Raw genomic sequence first — 22,860 nt, 5'->3', positions numbered from 1 at the left:
GTGACTGGGGTAATCGGGATGGGTGTGTCAGAGGCGGTGCGGTTGGCGCAGGATAGAGCAGGGTTTAGGGCTGTTGTGCATAGGGTCGCTATGAGTCACAAATGACTCGACGGCACATAACAACAACAACATCATCTGTTTCAATGCAGTATACACAATTTATCCCGTTTTTAAGAATAGCAAGCCTTCTTGTTTTCTCTCTGATGGCTGGCATCTGAATAAAGTGCATTTGAAAGATTCAATACTTGTCTCTTCTCAATTGTTCTGTAGTGACAGGCAGCTGAATGCTATCCTTTTCCAGTTACCAGGTCTTTCTATATTATGAACAATAAATATAATAGATAAAGAAAGAGAAGTTTTACTATTAATTCTATAATCATTTAAGCTATTAGTCAAAAGCCAAGTTATACCAAGAGCAGTGGCCCCTTCTTCATCCAGCCTCAACGGTGAAAGTTTTCCTACCCTGATGGATGATGGGGTTAGGCCCCAGAAAATGAGGAATCCCACTCATGAACAACAAGTACCCTGAAATTTGGGGAAACCTATTTAAAAAACAAAGTCAAATATAAAGAGTGAAAACACGAATAAGGACCAAATGGATGGATACAGCTTTTCTGTACTGCTGGCCCAGTCCAGGCTCACGTCCCACATAAAGGAAAAGGGGGGAAAAGAGACCAGATCTACCTGCATTGGGTGACCACCATTGGGGGGACAGGACGTCATATACCCACTGCTCTAGAAAACTTCCATCTGAATTATTGGTAACCTTCTCCCACAACAAGCAGGCCAACACCAACCATACAGAGAGCCTGGTGAAGGTAAGCTCCCAAGCCGATGCAAAGGTGGAAAGTCAATAAAGCCATTTTTTTCGTTTGAGACTGAAGAGGTCTGCAAATATGCAAGGGATGGGGACTTGCATATTACTGTTCTCATAGAGTACTCCCTTGCTGTGCAAAAACTGCAGCCAGTGGCTTCACCACGGTCACAACTTTACCCCAACTCACAGTCCCATGAATCTAGGACACAGATACTGGTGAGGTGGCATGGCTGAGGAACACCCAGGAAATCCCTGGGCACACCCATGACCAACAAAGAGATATGTCCTGGAGAGGGTGAAACCAGGTTGCTTCTTGGAGGCAAGGATTTTGAAACTCTGTCTCACATACTTTGGGCATGTTATCCAGAGGGGATCAATCCATGGAGAAAGACATCATGCTTGGAATGGTAGAAGGTCAGCACAGGAGAAGACAACCATGGATGAGATGGATTGACTCAATGACTGTAGTAATAGGGGTGGGGGAGAGGCATGTCAGAGTTGGTGAGGTTCAATGCTATTGTTCATAGGATCACTATAAGTCATAGTTGACTCAACAGCACATAACACCACCACCACCACAGCCAGCACCCTCCATAACCAGCAGGATGCTAGCGGACTCCCAAATTCCTGCCTCACAATACTGTCATACAGCCAACCATACCAAACAGCCATAAGCTACAATCCACCTGTGGCCATAGTGAAAGATTTAAAGACATAGTAACACAGAAATTCTGAGGGGCAGAGAGGCTCCAAATCACAGAGAATCCCAGATCCAAACAGTCAGGGATACAATATTTCAGGGCAGAGGCTCAAAGACACCCTCAAAGGGCAACAGAAAAAGACAATAATTGACTAGCCCATTCTGTGAGCCTGTTCCTCCTCCCCCCTCACTGTGGGCCCCATGGCACACTGGGCTAGAGAGCCAAAACTTTACATTAGAGCAAAATTCAGCATATACCCCGCTCAACCATTAGACCCAAGCATTAGACCACATCCCTCTAACCAACAAAGAAGCAGACAACAAACACATTAGGTCACCAACCTTCTAACTAACAAAAAAGCAGACAACACATAACTACATGGACACCACATGAGCTTCCAAGCACACATCATAATAAAAGAGTTTCAAAACCAAAAACATTACCACAATGTCCTGGAAGCAACAGGAAAGCTAAAATAAGTCACTGTCTAAAAAAAAGGAGGGGATATAGAATACAGAATCAATGAATATCCCAGAGGCAGGAAGACTGATCGAACACTGTAAAGAGGAATTCAAACAGTGATATTCAAGAGATTACAAAGGATGGAAGAAATAATTGAAGTTATAAGCAAAGAGACTGAAGAAATTAAAACATTACTATAAGACAAAATTAATAAAATCAACAAGATACTAGAAACCACTGGAAAACAGGAAAAGGTAATCCAGTAAAAGACCAGTATTACAGAAGCTATCAACAGGTAGGACAAAAGACAGAACTGTAGAAATGGAACAAAGTATCAGTGACACAGAAGCTAATTCCTTTAACACGAAAGAAGAAGGAAAATGAAGAAAGCATAAGAATTATTAAGGATACCATCAAGAAAAATAACATGTTTGATTAAAATTCCCAAACAGGAAGAGAAGGGTGGAACTCTAAGAAAAAGGAAGAGTAACTGGAAGAAAACATTGCAGATATCATGAAAAATGAAAAAAATATACATACAAGAAACTGGGAAAAATCTCCAACAGTTTAGATGCAAAAATAAAAACACCAAGATATATCAGTCAAATTCTTCAAAATCAAAGACAAGGAGAAAATATTGAAAGCAGCTCAAGAAAAGTTAAGACAATGGACAGCCAATAAGATTAGGCTCCAATTTCTCAGCAGAAACCATGTAAACAAGATGACAGTGGGATGGTGTATACAAAACTCTGAAATAAAGCAACTACCAACTGAGAGTCTTGTATCAAATAAAACTCCATAAAATATGACAAATAAATTAGGACATTCTCAGAAAAGCAGAAACTTGGGGAATTCACAATAAGATGACCAATTTGGCAAGAAATACAGATACAGCACAGAAGAGTGGATAGGTTAAATAATCAGCAACAGCATGAAAAAGAAACCAAAATAATTGCAGCAATAAAACCTTACCTTAATAATTAAGCTGGATGTGAATGACTTAAACACACCAGTTAAGAGAAAAAGAAAAGCAGAATGGATAAAAAACCCTAAAATTCATCAATATACTGTGTACAAGAAACACACTTGAGAAAAGAAGACAGACTAAAAAGAATAGAGTGGAGATATAACAAACAAATGGCAACAACAACAAAAAGCAGAAGTGGCAGTATTAAGCTCTGATTAAAATAAGACATCAGGGTAAATATGAGCATAAGAGACAAGGAAGAACACTATATAATGTTTAAAGAGTCAATACAGCAAGAGGACATAACCTTAATTTCTATGTACTGAATGATAGGACTGCAAAACAAACATTAACAGATTTGAATAAAGAAGTAGAAAACACCACAACAGTAGTAGCAGACTTCAATGCACCACTATCATTGAAAGACAGGTGAACAGAAACTTAACAGCAATGCAAAACTAAACCATATAATTACAAATCTCAACCTCATAGACATTTACAGTGTTTTTTACACAGTAAAACCTTGATACACATTCTACTCTCGCATGCACAGAACATTCTCAAAAGTGGGCCCTATGGAAGGTCACAGAGTAAGCCAGAAAAAAGAAAAATAACAAAAAACCAAAAACAAAACACAAAAAACAACACCAAACCAAAACACTGAAATAGTACAAAGCATCTTTTCAAACAATAATATGATTGCTGTGGTTGTTATATGCTCTCGAGTCACCTGCGACCCATAAAATTAGAAATCAACAAGAGGATAAAAGAGAAAAATCTATGCCCTTGGAAGCTAAATAAAACTTTCCTCATGGGGAACCAGAGTTAAGAGCCTTTGCGAAGTTTGTTAAAATAACTGAGGAGAAAGACATATGGGCAAGGAGGACTCAGGCCGAAATCCGTAATGAGGCTGAAGGCTGGGGTGCCTGCGAGCACTCAGCAGCTGTCCTGAGTGAGTATAGTCTGCCACTAACCTGAATAGCCTTCCCTAAAAAGTGACCTCCCTAAAAGTCTGTGAGATCTATTTCCCTAAAATATCTATGTGGTCTATGAGCTATTCCAACAGATCCTGAACACAGTAAAGCAGTAAGATTGGTATTGGGATGAGTGGAAAGAAGTGTGGGAGCATTGAGTACATGCCTGGACTCATGGGAATTTGCTTTGTGGTACTGATGTTGACTGGGGACATTTCCCCATTATGGAGTTGGTCAAGGTCAGATATGGCAGTTCCCATTCGGTCCTTGCTCTTTTTACAACACAGTTAAGAAATTAAGTGGGGAAATGGCAGTCTCTTTTACAAACAGAGGTGGCAAAATTGGATATCTAGCTGTAGAAAACTGAAATAAGATCCACTCTGCACAACATACACAAAAACGAACTCAAGAAGTATCAGGGTCCTAGGAGTAAAACAACCAAAATGACCGACAGAGAAAAAAATAGGAACAAATCAATGTCAAGAAGACAAAGATTCTCACCACTGGACCAATTGGCAGCATCAGGATGGATGGTGAAGAGATTGAGATTGTACACAGCTTTAGTTTACTTGGTTCTGTAGTCAACAGTCTTGGCACCAGCAGCCAGGAAATTAAAAGGCGCATTGCCATGGGAAAGTCTGCTGTTAGGGACCTCTCCAAAGTACTGAAGAGCAATGGTGTCTCTCTGGAGACTAAGGTGCATCTGATACAGGCTATGGTCTTCGCAATCACTTGTTATGCATCAGAGAGTTGGACAATGACCAAGGAGGACAGAAGGAGAATTGATGCCTTTGAGCTGTGGTGCTGGAGAAGAGTATTGAGAATACCATGGACTGCTAGGAAAACAAACAGATTCGTCCTGGAAAGGGTTAAACCGGGTGGCTCCTTGGAGGCAAGGATTCTGAGGCTCCGTCTAACATACTTTGGACATGTTGTGAGGAGAGACTGGTCCTTGGAGAGGGACATCATGCTTGGGAGGGTGGAGGGACAGCGCAGGAGAGGAAGGCCATGAGGTGGACTGATTCAGTGACTGGGATAATTGGGATGGGAGTGTCAGAGACAGTGCGATTGGCACAGGACAGAGCGGAGTTTAGGGCTGTTGTACATAGGGTCACTATGAGTCGCAAGCGACTCGACAGCACTTAACAACAACAACAACAATCTATACCATGAATAGGCTTTCAAAGAGCCAAAAATGCACAGCCAGGAGAAGAAAAAATAGGTTAGTGGGGCCTTCTAAAGATCAAATTTTTGTGTGCATCAAAAGAAAATTCCAACAGGGTGAAAAGCCAGCCCACAGACTGGAAATAAATATTTGTCAATGATATATCTGATAGGGAAATTTAAGATTTATAGAACACTCCAGCACCTCAACAAGAAAAAGGCAGTCCAATTACAAAATGAGGAGGAGATAGGAAAAGACTCTTCAACAAAGAGGATATTCAGATGGCCAACAAATGAAAAATGCTGAAAATCACTAGCTAGTAGAGAGATCCAAATCAAAACAATAATGAGATTATCACCTCCCCCCACCAAGAGCAAAGTTCAACACAACAACAGACAACAAATATCGGTGGGGACACACAGAGATTGGAACCAGCACTACTGGTGGCAATGTAAAATGGTCCAACTACCATAGAGGGTAGGCTCAAAAAGTTGAAAACAGAAATACCATTTGATCTAGATAGGAATATAACCTAAAGAAATCAGAGCTGTGACATGAACAAATGTACGCATCCTATGTTTATGGCATTAAACAATTGATGTTATAAATGAAACACATAGGAGTGGATGGATAAAAACCAATTCGAAATTATATCAAGTATTGTGGCCCTGATTCCATACATCTAGCCTTGAATTCAGAAGTAAGAAATTCAAGCAAGAAAGGAAAAAATTATAAAAGAGGAAAAGTGAATGGGTCAAAGATTAAGACAAACTGCAGAATGTGGAGCTTTTCAGCAGCAATGATACGGATGCACGCACACAGGTACGTGTACGTCTGACTGGCTGCCGGAGGATCAGGCACCGGGTAGTCTACAGTCTATACAAGGAGAAACACCATAACCTATCCACCTCTATTTGTACCCTTTCTCTTTATGTTTGCAGTTGCTGGAATACCTCTGACAACATCCTTATATATCACATAAATTCTCAAAAAATATCAACTACACTGGAAATGTTTTTAGCCAAATTCAGATTCTGGATGCCTAATTCTAACCTCCTTCCACCCAGCACTGTTGTTGTTGTTGTTGTTATGTGCCGTCAAGTCATTTGCAACTCATAGCAACCCTATGTACAACAGCCAGAAACTCTGTTCTGTCCTGTGCCAGTCTCACCATCTCCGACACACCCATCCTGATTACCTCCTAGAGGGCCTTTCCCTCCTGCACCTGCACTCCACCCTCCCAAGCATGATGTCCTTCTCCAAGGACCTGTCTCTCCTTACAACATGACCAAAGTATGTCAGACGAAGCCTCGGAATCCTTGCCTCCAAGGAGCAGCCCGGTTTAACCCTTTCCAGGATGAATCTGTTTGTTTTCCTGGCAGTCCATGGTACCCTCAATACTCTTCTCCAGCACCACAGCTCAAAGGCATCAATTCTTCTTCTATCCTCCCTACTCATTGTCCAACTCTCTGATGCATAACAAGTGATTGCAAAGACCAAGGCCTGTACCAGACGCACCTAGTCTAGTCTGTTGCTCTTCAGTAGTTTAGAGAGGTCCCTAACAGCAGACTTTCCCATCACGATACATCTTTTAATTTCCTGGCTGCTGGTGCCAAGAGTGTTGATTGTGGAGCCAAGCAGACTAAAGCTGTGAATAATCTCAATCTCCTCACCTTCTACCCAGCACTAGACCAGAAGAAACTTTCCTGGTGTTTATCAAACACTGTTCTCTGCAGGATTGTAACTTCCATGTAGGCATTTATCATATGTAACAGAGCTCCTTTGGGCATGTTATCAGGAGAGGTCTGTCTGTAGGAAAGAAATATTATTCTAGGTAAGGTGAAGGGTCAAAGGGAGGAAAATTCTCAACAAAAAATGGATTGAAAAAAAAAAAAGACGGGTTGACATAGTGACCAGAAGAATCAGAGCATAAGGGAAATTGTGTGGATGGCACCAGATAGGGTAAGGTTCTGATCTGTTGTTCATATGAAACACAGCTAAATCGATGGCACATAACAACAACAACCGATGTAGGTTCTAACGTTTGATGCTTTCACTATGCTCAAGATTTTTTTAGTTACTCCAACTCAATGTCATAAAATCAATACATGGAATCCTATAAAATGAATAAAATGGCTGCCTTTTTCAATTAGAAAATCACTTAAATTCTGTTTTCCTAGAATTAGGGATATCGTATTTACTGTTCTTCATCTTTGAAAAGGCACTGCTGTATTGAAGAGATATTTGAATACTTCAAAACACTATTTTGTAACATGAAGAAAGGTTTATGAGCAAGATTAATCAGCAGATGGTGACTTAAAAGATTCAAACACTGCCCTATTACAAACCATCACACAGGAAATGGTGATCACTGAACACAGATTCACACCACAAAAGAGAATTTTCATATTATGAGTGAGGTGAAATGGAATAAGAGACATGAACCAGGCAAGATGAACATTGTTAAGAGAGGGCTTTTAAAATACAGGGACAATTTAGTGCATCAAACCACACTTTATTGTTGTTACTGTTATGTATCATGGAGTCACCTGAGACTCAGCGACCCTATGTGCTGTCTTGAGCCAATTTCACTGACTCCAACACACCTACCTACATTGCCCCAGTCACTGTATCAATCCATCTCTTCTGGGGTCTTCTTCTCCTTTGCTGTCCCTCCACTCTTCCAAGCATGATGTCCTTCTCCACAGACCAGTCCCTCCTGGCCTCATGCCCAAAGTATGTGAAATGGAACCTCAAAATCCTAGCCTCCAAGGAGAAACTTGGTTTCACCCTCTCCAAGACAAACCCATTTGTTCTCTTGGCGGTCCAGTGTATGTTCAAGACTCTTCTGCAGCACCACCACAACTCAAAGGCATAAATTTCCTTGAATGAGTCTGTCTCAGAGCAACCTTTCACTTAGGTATCCAGGCTATAGATCTTTATAGGAACAGAGTGCCAGTCTTTCTCCTGAGAAGCTGCTACTGACCTTTTTATCAGCAATTCAACATGAAACACACTACACTATCAGGAGTCCTAGAGATGGTATATTAAAAACAGAAGAGGAAAGATAAATAACATGATGTATTCTGTTAAAACAATCTCACAATTACATTTAAAAGACCTTAGTTTTAATCCTGGTTCTGCTACATATGGCTCTATGACTTTAAGAAATGGTGAAATCATTTCCCAGGCTGGCTCTCAATTCTTATTTGTAAAATGAAGAAGGGTACAGGGAGTCCTCAGTTTATACACACTCAATTTACATAAAACCCAAACTCTATACTGCCTATGACAGTGAAAATCAGAAGTACATACACACAATAAATAGTCTGTAAGAACAAGGAGGCACAATTTTGTGACACACATTAAAATGTTAGTTTTAGTAATACTTACTGTATTATGTTAAAGAGGTTTAAATACATCTGGAAATACTTCTTTAATGTGTTTTTATGCATAAAAAAGTATACTACATACTATATATTTTTTTAATTACCTAATTGGTTAGATAGGAGCTAAATACAACTGCTCTGACTTACTTACAAAATTAGTCAAAGACAGAAAGAACCAGAACTTGTTTATAATCCTGGGACTGTCTGTGTCTCATCTCCCCTAGAATACTGTGGATTACCAGACTCTAGATGATTCTGCAAAGACTGAGAACTGCTCATCTTTGCTCTTGTGACTTCATGAGTAGTAACTCTTACCCAAAACTGTCATTTCATTTCTGGATGGTTCTACTTTTTGAGAACAGCCCCTTGTAAGGCAGAGTTGCTGACCTCTAAAATGCAATAATGGCATCCTGAGTCTACAAATAAGATGATTAGGCTAATAACATCAAGAAAACAAAGATTCTCACCACTCGGCCAATTGGCAGCATCAGTATGGATGGTGAAGAGATTGAGATAGTTAACAGTTTTAGTTTGCTTGGTGGCACAGTCAACACTCTTGGTAACAGCAGCCAGGAAATCAGGAGATGAATTACATTGTGAAAGCCAGCTGTGAGGGACCTCTCAAGAATACTGAAGTGCAATAACGTTAGGCTGGAGACTAAGGTGCGCCTGATCCAGGCTATAGTCTTTGCAATTACGTGCAATGCATCGGAGAGTTGGACAGTGAATAGGGATGATAGAAAGAGAATTTATGCCTTTGAGTTGTGGTGCTGGAGAAGAGTGAGTGTTGAATATACCATGGACTGCTCTGAGAACAAACAGGTTTGTCCTGGAGAGGGTGAAGCCAGAATGTTCCCTGGAGTCAAGGATTCTGAAGCTTTGTCTGACATACTTTGGGCATGCTGCAAGGAGGGACTGGTCCTTGGAGAGGGATATCATGTTTGGCAGAGTGGAGGGACGGCGCAGGAGAGGAAGACCCTTGGATGAGATGGATCGATTCTGTGAGTGGAGTGGTGGGAATGAGTGTGTTTGAGACGGCGAGGTTGGCATAGGATAGGATGGTGTTTAGAGCTCTTGTACATAGGGTCACTATGCGTCACAAGCGACTCGATGGCACATAACAACAACAAAAACAACAAGGAAAATTTAAGATTTGCCCAAGGTCACACAAGTTACTGTTAAAAAGTCCTCGCCGGGTCCCTTTCTTCACTAGCCAGCAGTGCAACAAACATGGAAAATTCTTTCCAACTATGGAGCAAACTGAAAATCTCAGAAACTAAAATTTTTAAATTACTCAAGGGGCTTCAAATAGACTTGGTTTTGGAGGTGATGCAGCAAAGTAAAGAGACTATACTACAGAGTAAATTGCCTGTATTCATAGCCTATTTAGATCAAAGGAATCCTGGTAGCACAGTGATCAAACAGTTAGCTGCTAACTGAAAAGCTGGAAATTCAAAACCACCAGCCTGCTTAAATGGAGAATGCTATGGCATTATGCCTCTGTAGAAATTTCCAGATTCAGAAAACCTCTGGGGCGGTGCTACTCTGTCCCAAGGGTCACTATTAGTTGCAAATGAATTGACAACAGTGGGGAAACTTGGCAGTTTTCACATCTATAAAATGGAGGAAATAAAAGTATCTTAAAGAGCTGTTGTGATATTAAATTATACATATTAAAACACTCAGAACTGTGCCAGACTCAAATTAAGTCAAAGTGAATGATCTCAAGTCGTGGTTCTGACTCCCAGCAATCGTCCAGTGGGTTTTGAAAGCTATAAGTTGCAATGAGAGGAAACTGGTCAACTCTTCCCCATGGAGCCATGAGTGTATTTGAACCACAAACGATGAGGAGCCTTTGGGTTGGTAGCACAACTCACTATGGGACATGTGAGCAGTGCTCCCTTGTATGCATGATAGCTATTAGCACTTCTCCACATACAAACAGTTTATCATTACTAAAACCTTTTTTCAAGCATTGTTAACAAGTTGTTTAATAATTATTTTCAGGCATTTTATGGATATTATTCAATTTTTTATTTAGAAATTCTAATTTAATTGTACAAATCATTTTACCATTTTATTCTCTTTTTCTAACCATGATAATTGATGAGGAAATAAACAAAGCATTCCGATAATCACAAGTAAAACACTGCATCTGTAATAGTTTGGGTCCAAGGTTAATGGTTTCAGAAAGATGTTTACAAATGACCTCCAGAAAAAGAAAACATTACTGAAGTGCCTTCATGAAATTATTCCCTTCCATTTGGATAATGATACAATCCTCACACACTGCCACATTTTTGAAACTTACCTGATATGGTTGCTATTTGAACCAATGTCCCATTTTCTTTCCAGTGGAGATCATCAATTCCTTCAAAAAAGCAGGCGGCTCCCTGGTTGCACCAGAAGGGGGCATTCATTTCAGGTCGGAGATGGGGAAATGTGCAGTTTCCAAGTTGGAAAAGTTCATACCACTCCATCGTATAGTTCTTGCCAGTTATAGCGCTCCTGAACCCGATGGCATCGTGCATAATTTTCTGTGTAAAGATTGCACAAGTATAAAATCACGAGTGAAGAGACTACTGATTCTGGCAGACAGATTGGGGGGCAGGGGGTGCAGAATGCCTCAAGTGTATATCCTGTAGAACACCTGCCCTGCTGCTACCCTTGGGAGCCCACATCCAAGCCCTCGTTCACTCTGGATTTAGTCATTGCTGACCGTCTCAGACAGGAAGGACATATGCTCTGTGGACATATTCATCATTTCTTTATGTTGTTAGGTGCCACGAAGTCAAGTAGGACTCACAGTGACCCTGTTAACAAAAGATCTGAACTTTGCTCTATGCTGTGCCGTCCTCACCTTCTCTGGTTTACTTGAGCCCATTGCTACAGTCATTGTGTTCATCCATCTCCTTGAGGATTGGAGATGAATTGTCTTATAGCTTAGAAAAGGTCTCAGAAGCCGCCATGCCACGGTCTCAGGAACAAAGGCTATGTTCTTTGTTGGATTGCCCGGGGAGCCAAATCAGCAAGAGTGTGCACAGTAACGTCTGGGAATTAAGAAGCATGACTTGCCTCCCTTGCCCTAACCCCTCCTTTCTGATTTTGAGGAGTGTGGTTCAGGTGCTGAACCCTGCTGCTGTTGTTGTCAGCTGCCATCAGGTTGGCCTCTGGCTCACGGAGACCCCATGGACAACAGGCAGAAGGGTTTGCTGGCCATAATCCTTATCTATGGAAGCATCAGGGCTTTCTTCCATCAGGTGCTGGCTGAGCTGAACTACCAACCTTTAGTTTAACAGCTGACTGATGCCACCATGCACCACCCAGATTCCTTCCCAGCATCTTAAAATGGAGTAAAGCTATTATATTTGTATATTATAAGAACTACAAAACCTGATGATAATAATTTTGACTACTTATTTCAAATTATGTCTGAGGGCATACCTGATCCAAAATCAGCCATTTTAACAGTGCTTATTCACTCACATAAATTTAAATAACCAAATGAAAACTCTTTTAACTAACCAAAGCTGCTAGATCAAGATGCATCCTTACCATGTGACCCAGGAGGTTTCCATATTTAAATTCCCACACTGGGGCCTGTAATCGAAAGACTTCAATGACATCATCCCCCTTCATAGAGGGGATAGAAGAGCCAGTTGGACAGAAAGTATATTTAGCTTGACAGTAAGGGTCTGGTTCTGGACGGGAGGAAAAACGCCTAGGAAAGAAAAAGACACTATCAGCTTCATGCCGGACAGGAATTTGGTTGTTCCCATACATCTTTGCTTTTCATTTCCCTGTCAGTAACATTTTAAAGGAAACATTCCAAGTTCATACCATACTGTACAGGCATGTGTTAATTTTTTTTTATCCCGTGAACAGACTCCCAGTATATCTTTATAACCAAACCCAACCCATTGCTATTATATTGGTTCCAGTGTGTAATCCTGTATTTTACAGAGCAGAATTGCTCCATAGGCTTTCCTTAACCATGAATTTAGTGGCATTAACTTTGCTATTTTAAAACTCATCAAAAATAGAAAGAGAGAGCAGTTGGCCTAGGAGACGAAAAGCCATGCTCCCAAGTCAAAGGTGGGTGGCTCTACTCCGTGGTCCTCAGGCCTGCCTTTAATTGTTTTTGGTGAAACATTCTTCTAGGTCGCGTAACCATGGTAAGTCCACTTGCTGTACAGAGGTAACTCTTGGTTGCTGTGAAGCAGAACACTGTGACACTGATGAGTCAAATGCGAGAATGGTTACCCATGGTGGACAGTGTTTGGTGGAGCTCCCCGATTAACACAAGCCTGGAAGCAGGAACGTCCGCTTCCACAATAGCTTGCCTCTGGAAACTCTATGAACCTGGAAAAAGGATGAAAGTTATACAGAAGGTGTCCAGAGCTTTCATTCATAGGGTTGCTATGAGTTACCTGCGACTCGACGGCACTTAACAACAACAGCATTTTAAAACTCAAGGGAGCTCTGGCAGCATAGTCTGTAGTGAATTGGTACTCTAAAGGAGGCACCTCTCGCAGTGTGAATCCACCTACAGCTCTGAAGAAGAAGGAATGGCACTCCCTTCTTGTGTGATTTACAACCTCCTGGAAACCGGGAGATGGTTCTGGCTTGACAGCAATGAGTCTGAGTGGAGTATGTTTGACAAAATGGTTTGCACCACCAGGTACCATCAAATCTTTAATATTGTTATATGCTGTCGACTCAACTATGATTCATAACTGCCCTATAACTATGACTCTGAACCTTTGCCCTATCTTGAGACAACTTCACCATCTACAATACACCTGACCCCTTTGCCACAGTCACTGTCAATCCATCTCATTGAAGGACTTATTCCTTTGCACTGACCCTCCACCTTTCCTTGCATGATGTTCTTCTCCAAGGACTGGCCCCTCTTGACAACACGCCCAAAGTATGTGAGACGGATTTTCACCATCTTTGCCTCCAAGGAACACCCTTGTTTCAATTTCTTCAGAATAGACAATTAATGTCTACCTCCCTGTTCCCTGCCCTCAGTGTGAGAATTCTGAAGGCAGGACTCATGTACTAATACAGAAAACACAGATATATACTGAGGAAGTGAATATGTTCTAAAGGAAGTTTCATTTTCTAAACAATTCATACATGAAAAGCAAGTAATCGATATACTAACCTCGCCCTGTCCTGTACCATCCCTGCATGATCTCTGTCATACTCAAGCCCTTTGTGGTAGTGACTGTGTCAATCCAACCTCAAGGTTTCCTCTCTTTCGCTGACCCTTCATTTTCCCCAGGATGATTCTCTCCAAGGAATAGTTCCACCTGCGAATATACCCAAAGTAAGTGCTCCTCTAAGGAACATCTGGATATACTTCTTACAAGTCAAATGTGTTGTTTGTTCTTTCAGCAGTACATGGTATATTCAATACTCTTCACTGGCAACACAAAGCAAGGACATCAATTCTTCTTCGGTCTTTATTCATTCACTGTTTAGCTTTCAGATGTATAGGAAGCAAATGGAAAAAGACCACGACTTGAGTCAGGTGCACCTTAGTCTTTAAATTGACAACTTGGCTCTTTAAGTCTTTGGAGAGAATTGATAGCAGATTTTCTCAATGCAAAATGTCTTTTAGTTTCCTGACTGGAGCTTCCGTGGGTGTTCATTGTGGATCAAAGGAAAATGCTATTAATACAACATTAATCTTCCCTTCATCTGTCATGATGGCTACTGGTAAGGATTTTTTCCCCTCCTGATGTTAGGGCATAATCCATATTGAAGGCCATAGTCTTAGATCTTTTGCAGGAAGTACTTCAGGTCTTCTTCACTTTCTGTAAGCAAGGTTGGTGTCCTCTGTATACAGAAGGTTGTTGATGGGTCTTCCTCCAGTCTGGATGTTACGTTATTATTCTTCTTCATATAGTCCAGGTTCTCAAATTATTTATTCCACATACAGATTGAATTGTGTTCTTGTTGTTAAGTGCCATCATGTCAAGTATGACTCATAGTGACCTATGAACCACAGATCTGAAACCTGTCCTATCCTGTACCATCCTCACAAGCTCTGACACGCCCACTCTTATTGCCACAGTCACTGTGTCAACCTACCAGATTGCAGGTCTTCCTCTTTCACCAACCCTCAACATTTCCAAGCATGATGTCCCTCTCCAAGGAATAACCTCTCCTAGCAACATGCCCAAAATATGAGATGAAACTTTATCATCTTTGCCTTCCAGGAGCACTCTGGCTACACCTTCTACAAGATATCTGTTTATTCTTTTTGCATCTAAGGGATATTCCACACTCTTTTCCAAAACCACAATTTAAAGCATCAATTCTTCTGTCATTCTTAGACACTGTCCGGTTCTCAGATGCATAGCAAGTGACTGAAAAAGACCAGGGCCTGAATAAGATGCACCTTAGTCTTCAAACTGACATCATTACTCTTCAATAATTTGGAGAGGTCCCTGACTATAAATTTTCCCAGTTTACTGCATCTCCCGATCTTCTGACTATTAAGAAAGGATACAATGCTGATACACACCTTTCCTGATTTTACACTTTGCACGGTTCCCTTGTTCTGCTCAGACAACTGCTTCTCTACGTATAGGTATTGCTGAACATAATTAAGTGTTCTGAGATCTCTACTCTTTTGAATGTTAGACATAATTTGTTATGGTCCACACAGTCAAATGCCTTTGCATAATCAGTAAAGCATGCTTACATAAAATAAGCATTTTTATGGTATTCTCTACTCAGCCAATATCCATCTGATGTCAGCCATGACAGTCTTTGTGCTATTGCCTCTTCTTAATCCAGTTTGAATTTCTAGCAGTTCCTTGTCAATGTACTGTTCCAGGCATCTGAAAGAATTGGCAAAAAACAAGGCTCTAGGAGTTGGCATACTAATTGACATATTTCAACAAACTGACACTGCCCCTAGATGTGCTAAGTTGTGCCAAGAAATCTGGAGGACAGCCACCTGACTAGAAGAGATTGATATTTGTTCCCATTCCAAAGAAAGGTAACCCGACAGAGTATGGAAATTATCAAACAATATCATTAATATCACATACAAGCAAGATTATGCTGATAATTATCAAAAAAGGACTGGAGCAACACATCATCAAAGAACTGCCAGATGTGCAAGCTGGGTTTATAAGAGGTCGTGGTACTAGGGATATTATAGCTAATGTAAGATGGATCTTGGCAGAAAGCAGGGGTACCAGAGGAATGTCTATCTGTGTTTCATTGACTGTACAAAGGCTTTTGACTGTGTGGATCACAAAAAACTGTGGCTGACTTTGAAAAGAATGGGAATCCCAAAACATTTGGTTGTGCTTATGCGAAACCTATACTTGGACCAGGAGGCAGTCGTCAGGACAGAGCAAGGAAACACCGCATGGTTCAAAATCAGAAGGGTGTCTGCCAGGGATGTATTCTGTCTCCATACCTTTTCAATCTGTATGCAGAACAAATCATCTGGGACACTTGGCTGTACGAGGAGGAATGTGTTATCAGGATTGGTGGAATAATCATCAACAACCTGCATTATGCAGATGACACAACCCTGCTTGCCGAAACTGAGGAGGACTTGAAGCACTTGCTGTAGGTCGTCAAGGACTGCAGCCTTCAATATGGATTTAAGCTCAACATTAAAAAAAAAACCAAAGTTCTCTCCACTGGGCCAATTGGCAGCATCAGGATGGATGGTGAAGAGATTGAGATTGTTAACAGCATTAGTGTGCTTGGCTCCACCATCAACACTCTTAGCACCAGCAGTCAGGAATCAAGAGACGAATTGTATTGGGAAAGTCAGCTGTTATGAACCTCTCCAGAGTGCTGAAGAGCAACAATGTCAGGCTGGAGACTAAGGTGAGCCTGCCCCAGGCCATAGTCTTCAGAATTGCATGCTATGCATCAGAGAGTTGGACAATGACAAGAGATAATAGAAAGAGAATTTATGCCTTTGCGCTGTGGTGCTGGAGAAGAGTACTGAATATACCATGGACTGCTAGGAGAACAAACAGGTTCATCCGGGAGAGGGTGAAACCAGGCTGCTCCTTGGAGACAAGAATTCTGAAGCTCTGTCTGACATACTTTGGGCATATTACAAAGAGGAACCAGTCCTTGGGGAGTGAAATCATGTTTGGGAGGGTGGAGGGACAGCACAAGAGAGGAAGACCTTCGATGACAGTAATGGGAGTAGGTGTGTCAGAGACAGTGAAGTTGGCACAGGATAGAGCAGGATTTAGAGCTGTTGTGCATAGGGTTACTATGAGTTACAAGTGACTTGACAGCACATAACAGCAAGCACAACACTCTTTAGCAAGATTTTACTTGCATATGATATTAGTGCTATTGTCTGATAATCTCTACATCTTGTTGGATCACCTTTTTTTGGAAAAGGGGAACACATATGGATCTCTTCAAATCAGCTGGCCAGACAGCTGTCTTCCATATTTGTTGACAAGACTGGTGAGCACTTCCAAAGACGCATCTGTTTCCTGAAACCCCAACTGGTGGCTCATCAATTCCTGGGGCCTTATTTTTGCCAATGCCTTCAGTGGAAGTTGGAGTTCTTCCTTCACAACTCTTGGTTCTTGGTCATATGATACTTCCTGAAATGGTTCTGTATTGACCAAGTCTTTTTGGTAAAGGGACTCTGTCTTTGGTCCATCTTCTTTTGATTCTTCCTGTGTCATTCAAGATATTGCCTGTAGAATTCTTCAGTGTTGCAACTTAAGACTTGAATTTGTTTTTCAGTTCCTGCAGCTTGAAAAATGCCAAGTATTTTCTTCCTTTTTGTTTTTCTAACTTTAGCTCCTTATTTATTATTTAGCTCATTATTTTGCATATGTACTATAGTATTTTTGCCACAGAAACAGTGTGACAGGCGCCCTCTAGAGTCAATACCTGGGGACAACCAGGAAGGGAACTACAGAATAGAAGCCGCATTTGAATTTGCTTAAGAGATTTTATGAAGTAGAAGAGGATTGGCCCAAAAAGCAAATTATAGCTGAAAGCAGAGTTATGCCAATTAAGTATCAATGAAATACATTCATACAGTACAGTAATACACGTACAAGAAGAAGATGAACTGAGAAGCCCAAAGAATTAGAAATAAAGAAAAAAAAATATTGCATTCAGTCCTATAAAACCATCAATCCTAAAATAATATTGTAAAACAATTGTAAAAAAATATTGCATTCAGACACTTCACCAAAGAAGATATGAGATATCATCTCAACCCAGTCAGAATAGCAAAATTTAACAGAACAGCAAGCAAAAAAATGCTGGCAAGGTTGTGGAGAAACTGGAACTCTTATTCATTGTTGGTGAGAGTGTAAAATGGTGCAACCACTGTGGAAGGCGGTATGGTGCTTTCTCAAAAAGTTGCAAATAGAGATACCATTTGGCCCAGCAATTCCACTACTGGGGATATATCCCAAAGAGTCCGTAACTGACATCCAAGCAGATATATGCACATCCATGTTTATTGCGGCTTTGTTTACAATAGCAATGAATTGGAAACAACCCAGGTGCCCATCAACAAACGAATGGATAGAGGAGCTGTGAAAAACAGGGAACTCATGCAATATTATTCAAAATGAGTGACACTGGAGGATGTTACACTCAGTGAAATATCTCAGTCTCAAAAGGACAAATATTGCACGGTGCCACTGCTGTAAAATGGGACTGATATCAGGGTTGTGGTAAGACTGAGAAAAACTGGATAAATTGTGTATACTGCATTGAAACAGATAACGGAGAGAATAATTTTAAAGCGATGTATGATAGGGTACTATGGTTATCACAAGAATCCACAATTAAGGTTGCATAGTGGAGTGTACTTGGGGTGGTGGGAGGGATGTGGGGGGATTGTATATCAAAGAAATTTTCTTTTACTTTTCAAAGAGAGGAGCTAACTGGGGCAGGGGGGCAGGGGAGAGGGCTGGGCAGGGAGAAAAGTGCAACTATGAATGAATGGAAATCCCAAATCTCTGTAAATGTTCATTAAAATATTAAAGTGAAATCTAAAAAAAATATTGCATTCAGCTCTATAGAACCTTCAACTGTAAAACAGTTTTCAGAGGCTGTAATTGTACATGAGGAAATTGCTCATGTTTCTCCCTTAGAGCAGCTGGTGGATTCGAACTGCCTGCCTTTGGGTTGGCAGTATAACTTCTTACCACTAGGCCAGCAAAGCTAATGGTGAGAAGTGCCACCGAGGTGACAGAAATGACTACTACTAAGCTAAAAAGGGAGCTCCAGTGGCCTAGTGATAAAGAGTTGTGCTGCCAACCCAATGGCATATGGTTCAAATTACCTGTCACACTTTGAAGAGAAAGATGAGGAATCTCTTCCCATGAGATTTACAGGCTTTGAAAATCCACTAGAGGGTCAGCTGTGAATCAGTTTCAAGTATACGTCATATAAAAACAACAACTACCTTAAAGGTCAGCAGTGTGAACCCACCCAGAGGTGCCACGAAAGAAAGGTCTGGCAATCTACTTCTGTTAATGACAGGAAGAAAACACTATGAAGCCATTCCTCCCTGTAACACATGGGGTCTCAATGAATCAGGATCACCTCAACAGCCACAGGTTTGGTTTACCTGGTTTAACTATATAGAGATTCTTTTTCTATTTTTAAATGACAATTTGACTTACAATATCACTTAATTTAGGTCAAAGGTAATTTAAAAAGCATAATTTTACTATTAATTTAATAGTTAAAATGCATTATATTTAATTAAGGGAATTAGATGAGGGGTGTACTTCACATCTGAAATGTTAAAAAAAAAAAAAAGAAAAGAAACAAACCAAGTAAAAGACTATCTCGCTTAGGTGGTTTTGTATTTACCACCTCTTTACCACTGAATTTTACCTTTTATGAAATTCATTAATATTTTAAATAAAAACATGACTGACTTCAACTGAAACTTCTTTTTTCCTCATGTATATTGAGAGTACCATGGAAAATAAACAGATTCATCCTGGAAAGGGTTAAACCAGGGGGCTCCTTGGAGGCAAGGATTCTGAGGCTTTGTCTAACATACTTTGGACATGTCGTAAGGAGAGACAGGTCCTTGGAGAAGGACATCATGCTTGGGAGGGTGGAGGGCAGGCGTAGGAGGGGAAGGTCCTCTATGAGGTGGATTGATTCAGTGACTGGGATAATCGGGATGGGAGTGTCAGAGACAGTGCGATTGGCACAGGACAGAGCAGAGTTTAGGGCTGTTGTACATAGGGTCACTATGAGTCGCAAGTGACTCAACGGCACATAACAACAACAACAACAACATACCCTATAAAGCATGAAAACACTGCATGTGATTCGTAAGTATTAACATAAAGATGTGCCAACAGCTGACATACATTTCCAACAACTCTAAGAAAGGGGCTACAAACATCTTACTTCACTACTGAGGATGAGAAGGTATAAAGATACCGAGGTAACTGTCCCACATCACACACCTTGCCTTGGTGGAGCCTGATCTGATTCCCACTAAGCAGTCAGAATGCAGAATTTTGCTCCTAACCACTCTGTTCTCTTCAATGACCTGATCTGATCCTAGTGTGTTCTCAAAAATGGTTGATTGTACTTCTGCCTGATGTTTGTTGTTGTTGTTGTTGTTGTTGCTGTGTGCCTTTCAGTTAGAACCAACTCCCAGCTGACATTCCAGTGGATTTTCAGAGGCAGTAAATCACATAGGACATTACCCAGCTTTTTCCAGAGCAGCAGCTAGTTTGAACCACGTGCCTCTGAATTGGTAGCATAGCTCTTTACCATTAAGCCACCAGAGTTCCCTGGCCTGATGTTGTTACCAGGTTTTCTTTCTCAGTGTTTAACTGAAAACACTGGTAGCCTAGGCCCTAGGAACATGCACTGCTAACCCAAAGGTTGCACCTCCCTGATGGTTCGAATATACCCTGCAGGTTTGCTCAGAATTGAGAGGAATGAGGGTTTCCAGGGTGCAGGACCTTCAGGACTAAAACTGGGCACGTTCCAATCAAATCAGGACAGGTTGGTCACCTTATAAGCTAAGCCAAAGTTAGCTACTAAAGAAAACAAAGACAATGAAAAAGAATTAACAAATCCGGTATCTCAAACTATCCAAGGAGGTGTCACTTATTTCTATCTCAAAAGCATTAGATAAAAAAAAAAAAAATTAAAAATTAAGGGGAGTTCTGGTGGCCTAGTGGCAAGGAGCTGCAACTACAATCCCAGAGGCTCACGGTCGAATCCACCAGATGCTCTGCCAGGAAAAGGAGGGACAATCTCCTCCTGTACCAGTCAGATCTGATTTGATGGTACACACACACACACACACACAAAATTAGATCAAAAGACTTCTCAACTATCTACTTGTTGTTAGGTGTCACGATCCTATGAACAACAGATCTGAACCTTATCCTGCCCTATCCTGCACCAACCTCACCACTGTGGGTATGGTCAAGCTATTGTTACAGCCCATGTGTCAATCCATCTTGTTGAGAGTCTTCCTTTCTTTCTTGCCCTACAGCTATCCCAGCACAATGCCCTTTTCCAAGGACTGGCCGCTCCTGAAAACATGAGTTTCACCATCTGTGCCTCCATGGAGCACCCTGCCTGCACTTCCTTCAAAACAGACTTATTCTCTTGGCAGTCCATGGGATATCCAGCACTCATCTACACCACAATTCAAAAACATCAATTCTTCTGCCTTGCTTATTTATTGTTCAACTTTTAGATACATAGAAAGCAAGTGAAAAAACCAGCCACTCTTTAAACGGACATCCTTGCTCTTTAGTCCTTTGAAAGGTCCTTAACAACAAATTTACCAATGGAACAAGTCTTTTGATTCTTGACTGCTGGTACTATGGGTGTTAGTTGTGGATCCAAGTAAAATGAAATTAATGACAATCTCAATCTTTTCTCCATATATCATGATGGTGCCTATTGGTCCAGTGGAGGGGATTTTTGTCTTCTTGATGTTGAGATGTAATCCATCTTGAAGGCAGGAGGCTTTGATCTTTCACAGCAAGTGCTTCAAGCCCTCTACAATTTCAGTGAGCAAGGTTGTGTCATCTGCAAAACATGGTTTGTTGATTACTCTTCTGCCAACTCTGATGCCACATTTGTCTTCATATAATCAAGTTGTAGTTGTTATGCACAAGTGACCCTCCAGAGTCACATGGAAAGATATCACCAATCTTTCCACCACAGGGCAGCTGATGGATTTGAACTGCATGTTGTCAACACAACTCCTTACTACTAGGCCACCAAAGTTCTAGTTGTTAAGCACTATCAAATTAGAACTGACCCATATCTGACCCTCCAGTGAATTTTCAGAGGCAGTAAACCACAAGGGAGGAGCCTGCTCATATTTCCACCACAGAGAAGCTGGTAGATTCAAACTGAATGCCTCTGGATTGGCAGTACAATTCCTTACCATTAAGCCACCAGTGTTCCCCACCAGACCTCTAGTTGTATGCTGTAGAATCTTAACTGACTCATAGCTGACCCTCCAGCAGGTTGGTAGCTCATCCTTCTTCCACAGATAACTGGTGGATTTGAACCACGAGATCTAGTCATTGCTGTTAAGTGCTATGACTCATAGCAACCCTATATGAACATCACATCTGAACCGTGCCCTATCCTGTGCCATCCTCATCATCTCTGACACACTGGAGCCCATGGCTGCAGTCACTGTGTCAATTCATCTCGGGGTCTTCCCTGACCTTCCATCTTTCCAGGCATAATGTCTCGTTCCAAGGAGAGCCTTGCCTAGTAATATGCCCAAGGTATGAGAGACAATAAAAACTTCATCTTTGCCTCCATAATAAAGCACTCAGGCTGCACTTTCTCCAAGACATATCCGTTTGTTCTTTTTGCAAGTCCATGAGATATTCAGTACTCTTTGCCAGTACCATAGGTCAAAGACATCAATTCTTCTGTCATGCCTACTCACAGTCCATCTCTCTAATGTGCAGCAGGTGATTGAGAAGACCAGGGCCTGAATCAGGCGCACTTTGGTTTTCAAACTGACCCCAAAAAAGCAGAAATAAATAGTTGACACTGAAAGATTTCAGGAAGTAACATATGAACTTTAGAGCTCTAGATAGCCTGCCAAATTGTCACAAGGTCCCTGGCTGGTGACAGGGCCTGGCGCTCAACTTTGCTCTAAACCACAGCGCGTGGCCCCGGGGAGGTGGGTGCGCGCCGCCCCCGCACTGCCGCGTGACGCCCAGCGGGGTACACGCCCACCCGGCCGTGCGCACACACAGGCCCCGCGCGCCCCCGCCTGTATTGACTTACTTGTAAGGTACCGGCCAGTGGCGCCGAGTGGGCGCTCCCGACGCCTGAGCGCAGCCGGGGGCCGCGGTCAGCCAGAGCAGCGCCATG

General features: G+C 41.5%; 1 protein-coding gene across 1 annotated transcript in view; it reads right to left on the bottom strand.

Annotated features, from left to right (window-relative positions):
* The window catches only part of CLN5 (ceroid-lipofuscinosis, neuronal 5), a 27,055-nt gene extending 4,196 nt beyond the window's left edge, over nt 1–22,859 (bottom strand). The window contains exons 1-3 of the mRNA XM_006887808.1: nt 22,774–22,859; nt 12,031–12,196; nt 10,787–11,012 (exon numbers count right to left, since the gene is read on the bottom strand). Of these exons, the coding sequence (XP_006887870.1) occupies nt 10,787–11,012; nt 12,031–12,196; nt 22,774–22,859 (478 nt within the window). The remainder of the gene's footprint in view (nt 1–10,786; nt 11,013–12,030; nt 12,197–22,773) is intronic.
* Between the last annotated feature and the right edge of the window lies 1 nt (nt 22,860).

Source organism: Elephantulus edwardii, unplaced genomic scaffold, assembly GCF_000299155.1.
Source record: "Elephantulus edwardii isolate Elephantulus edwardi_28Jun2011 unplaced genomic scaffold, EleEdw1.0 scaffold00062, whole genome shotgun sequence".
NCBI lineage: Eukaryota > Metazoa > Chordata > Mammalia > Macroscelidea > Macroscelididae > Elephantulus > Elephantulus edwardii.
This window is presented reverse-complemented; position numbering and strand designations above follow the sequence as displayed.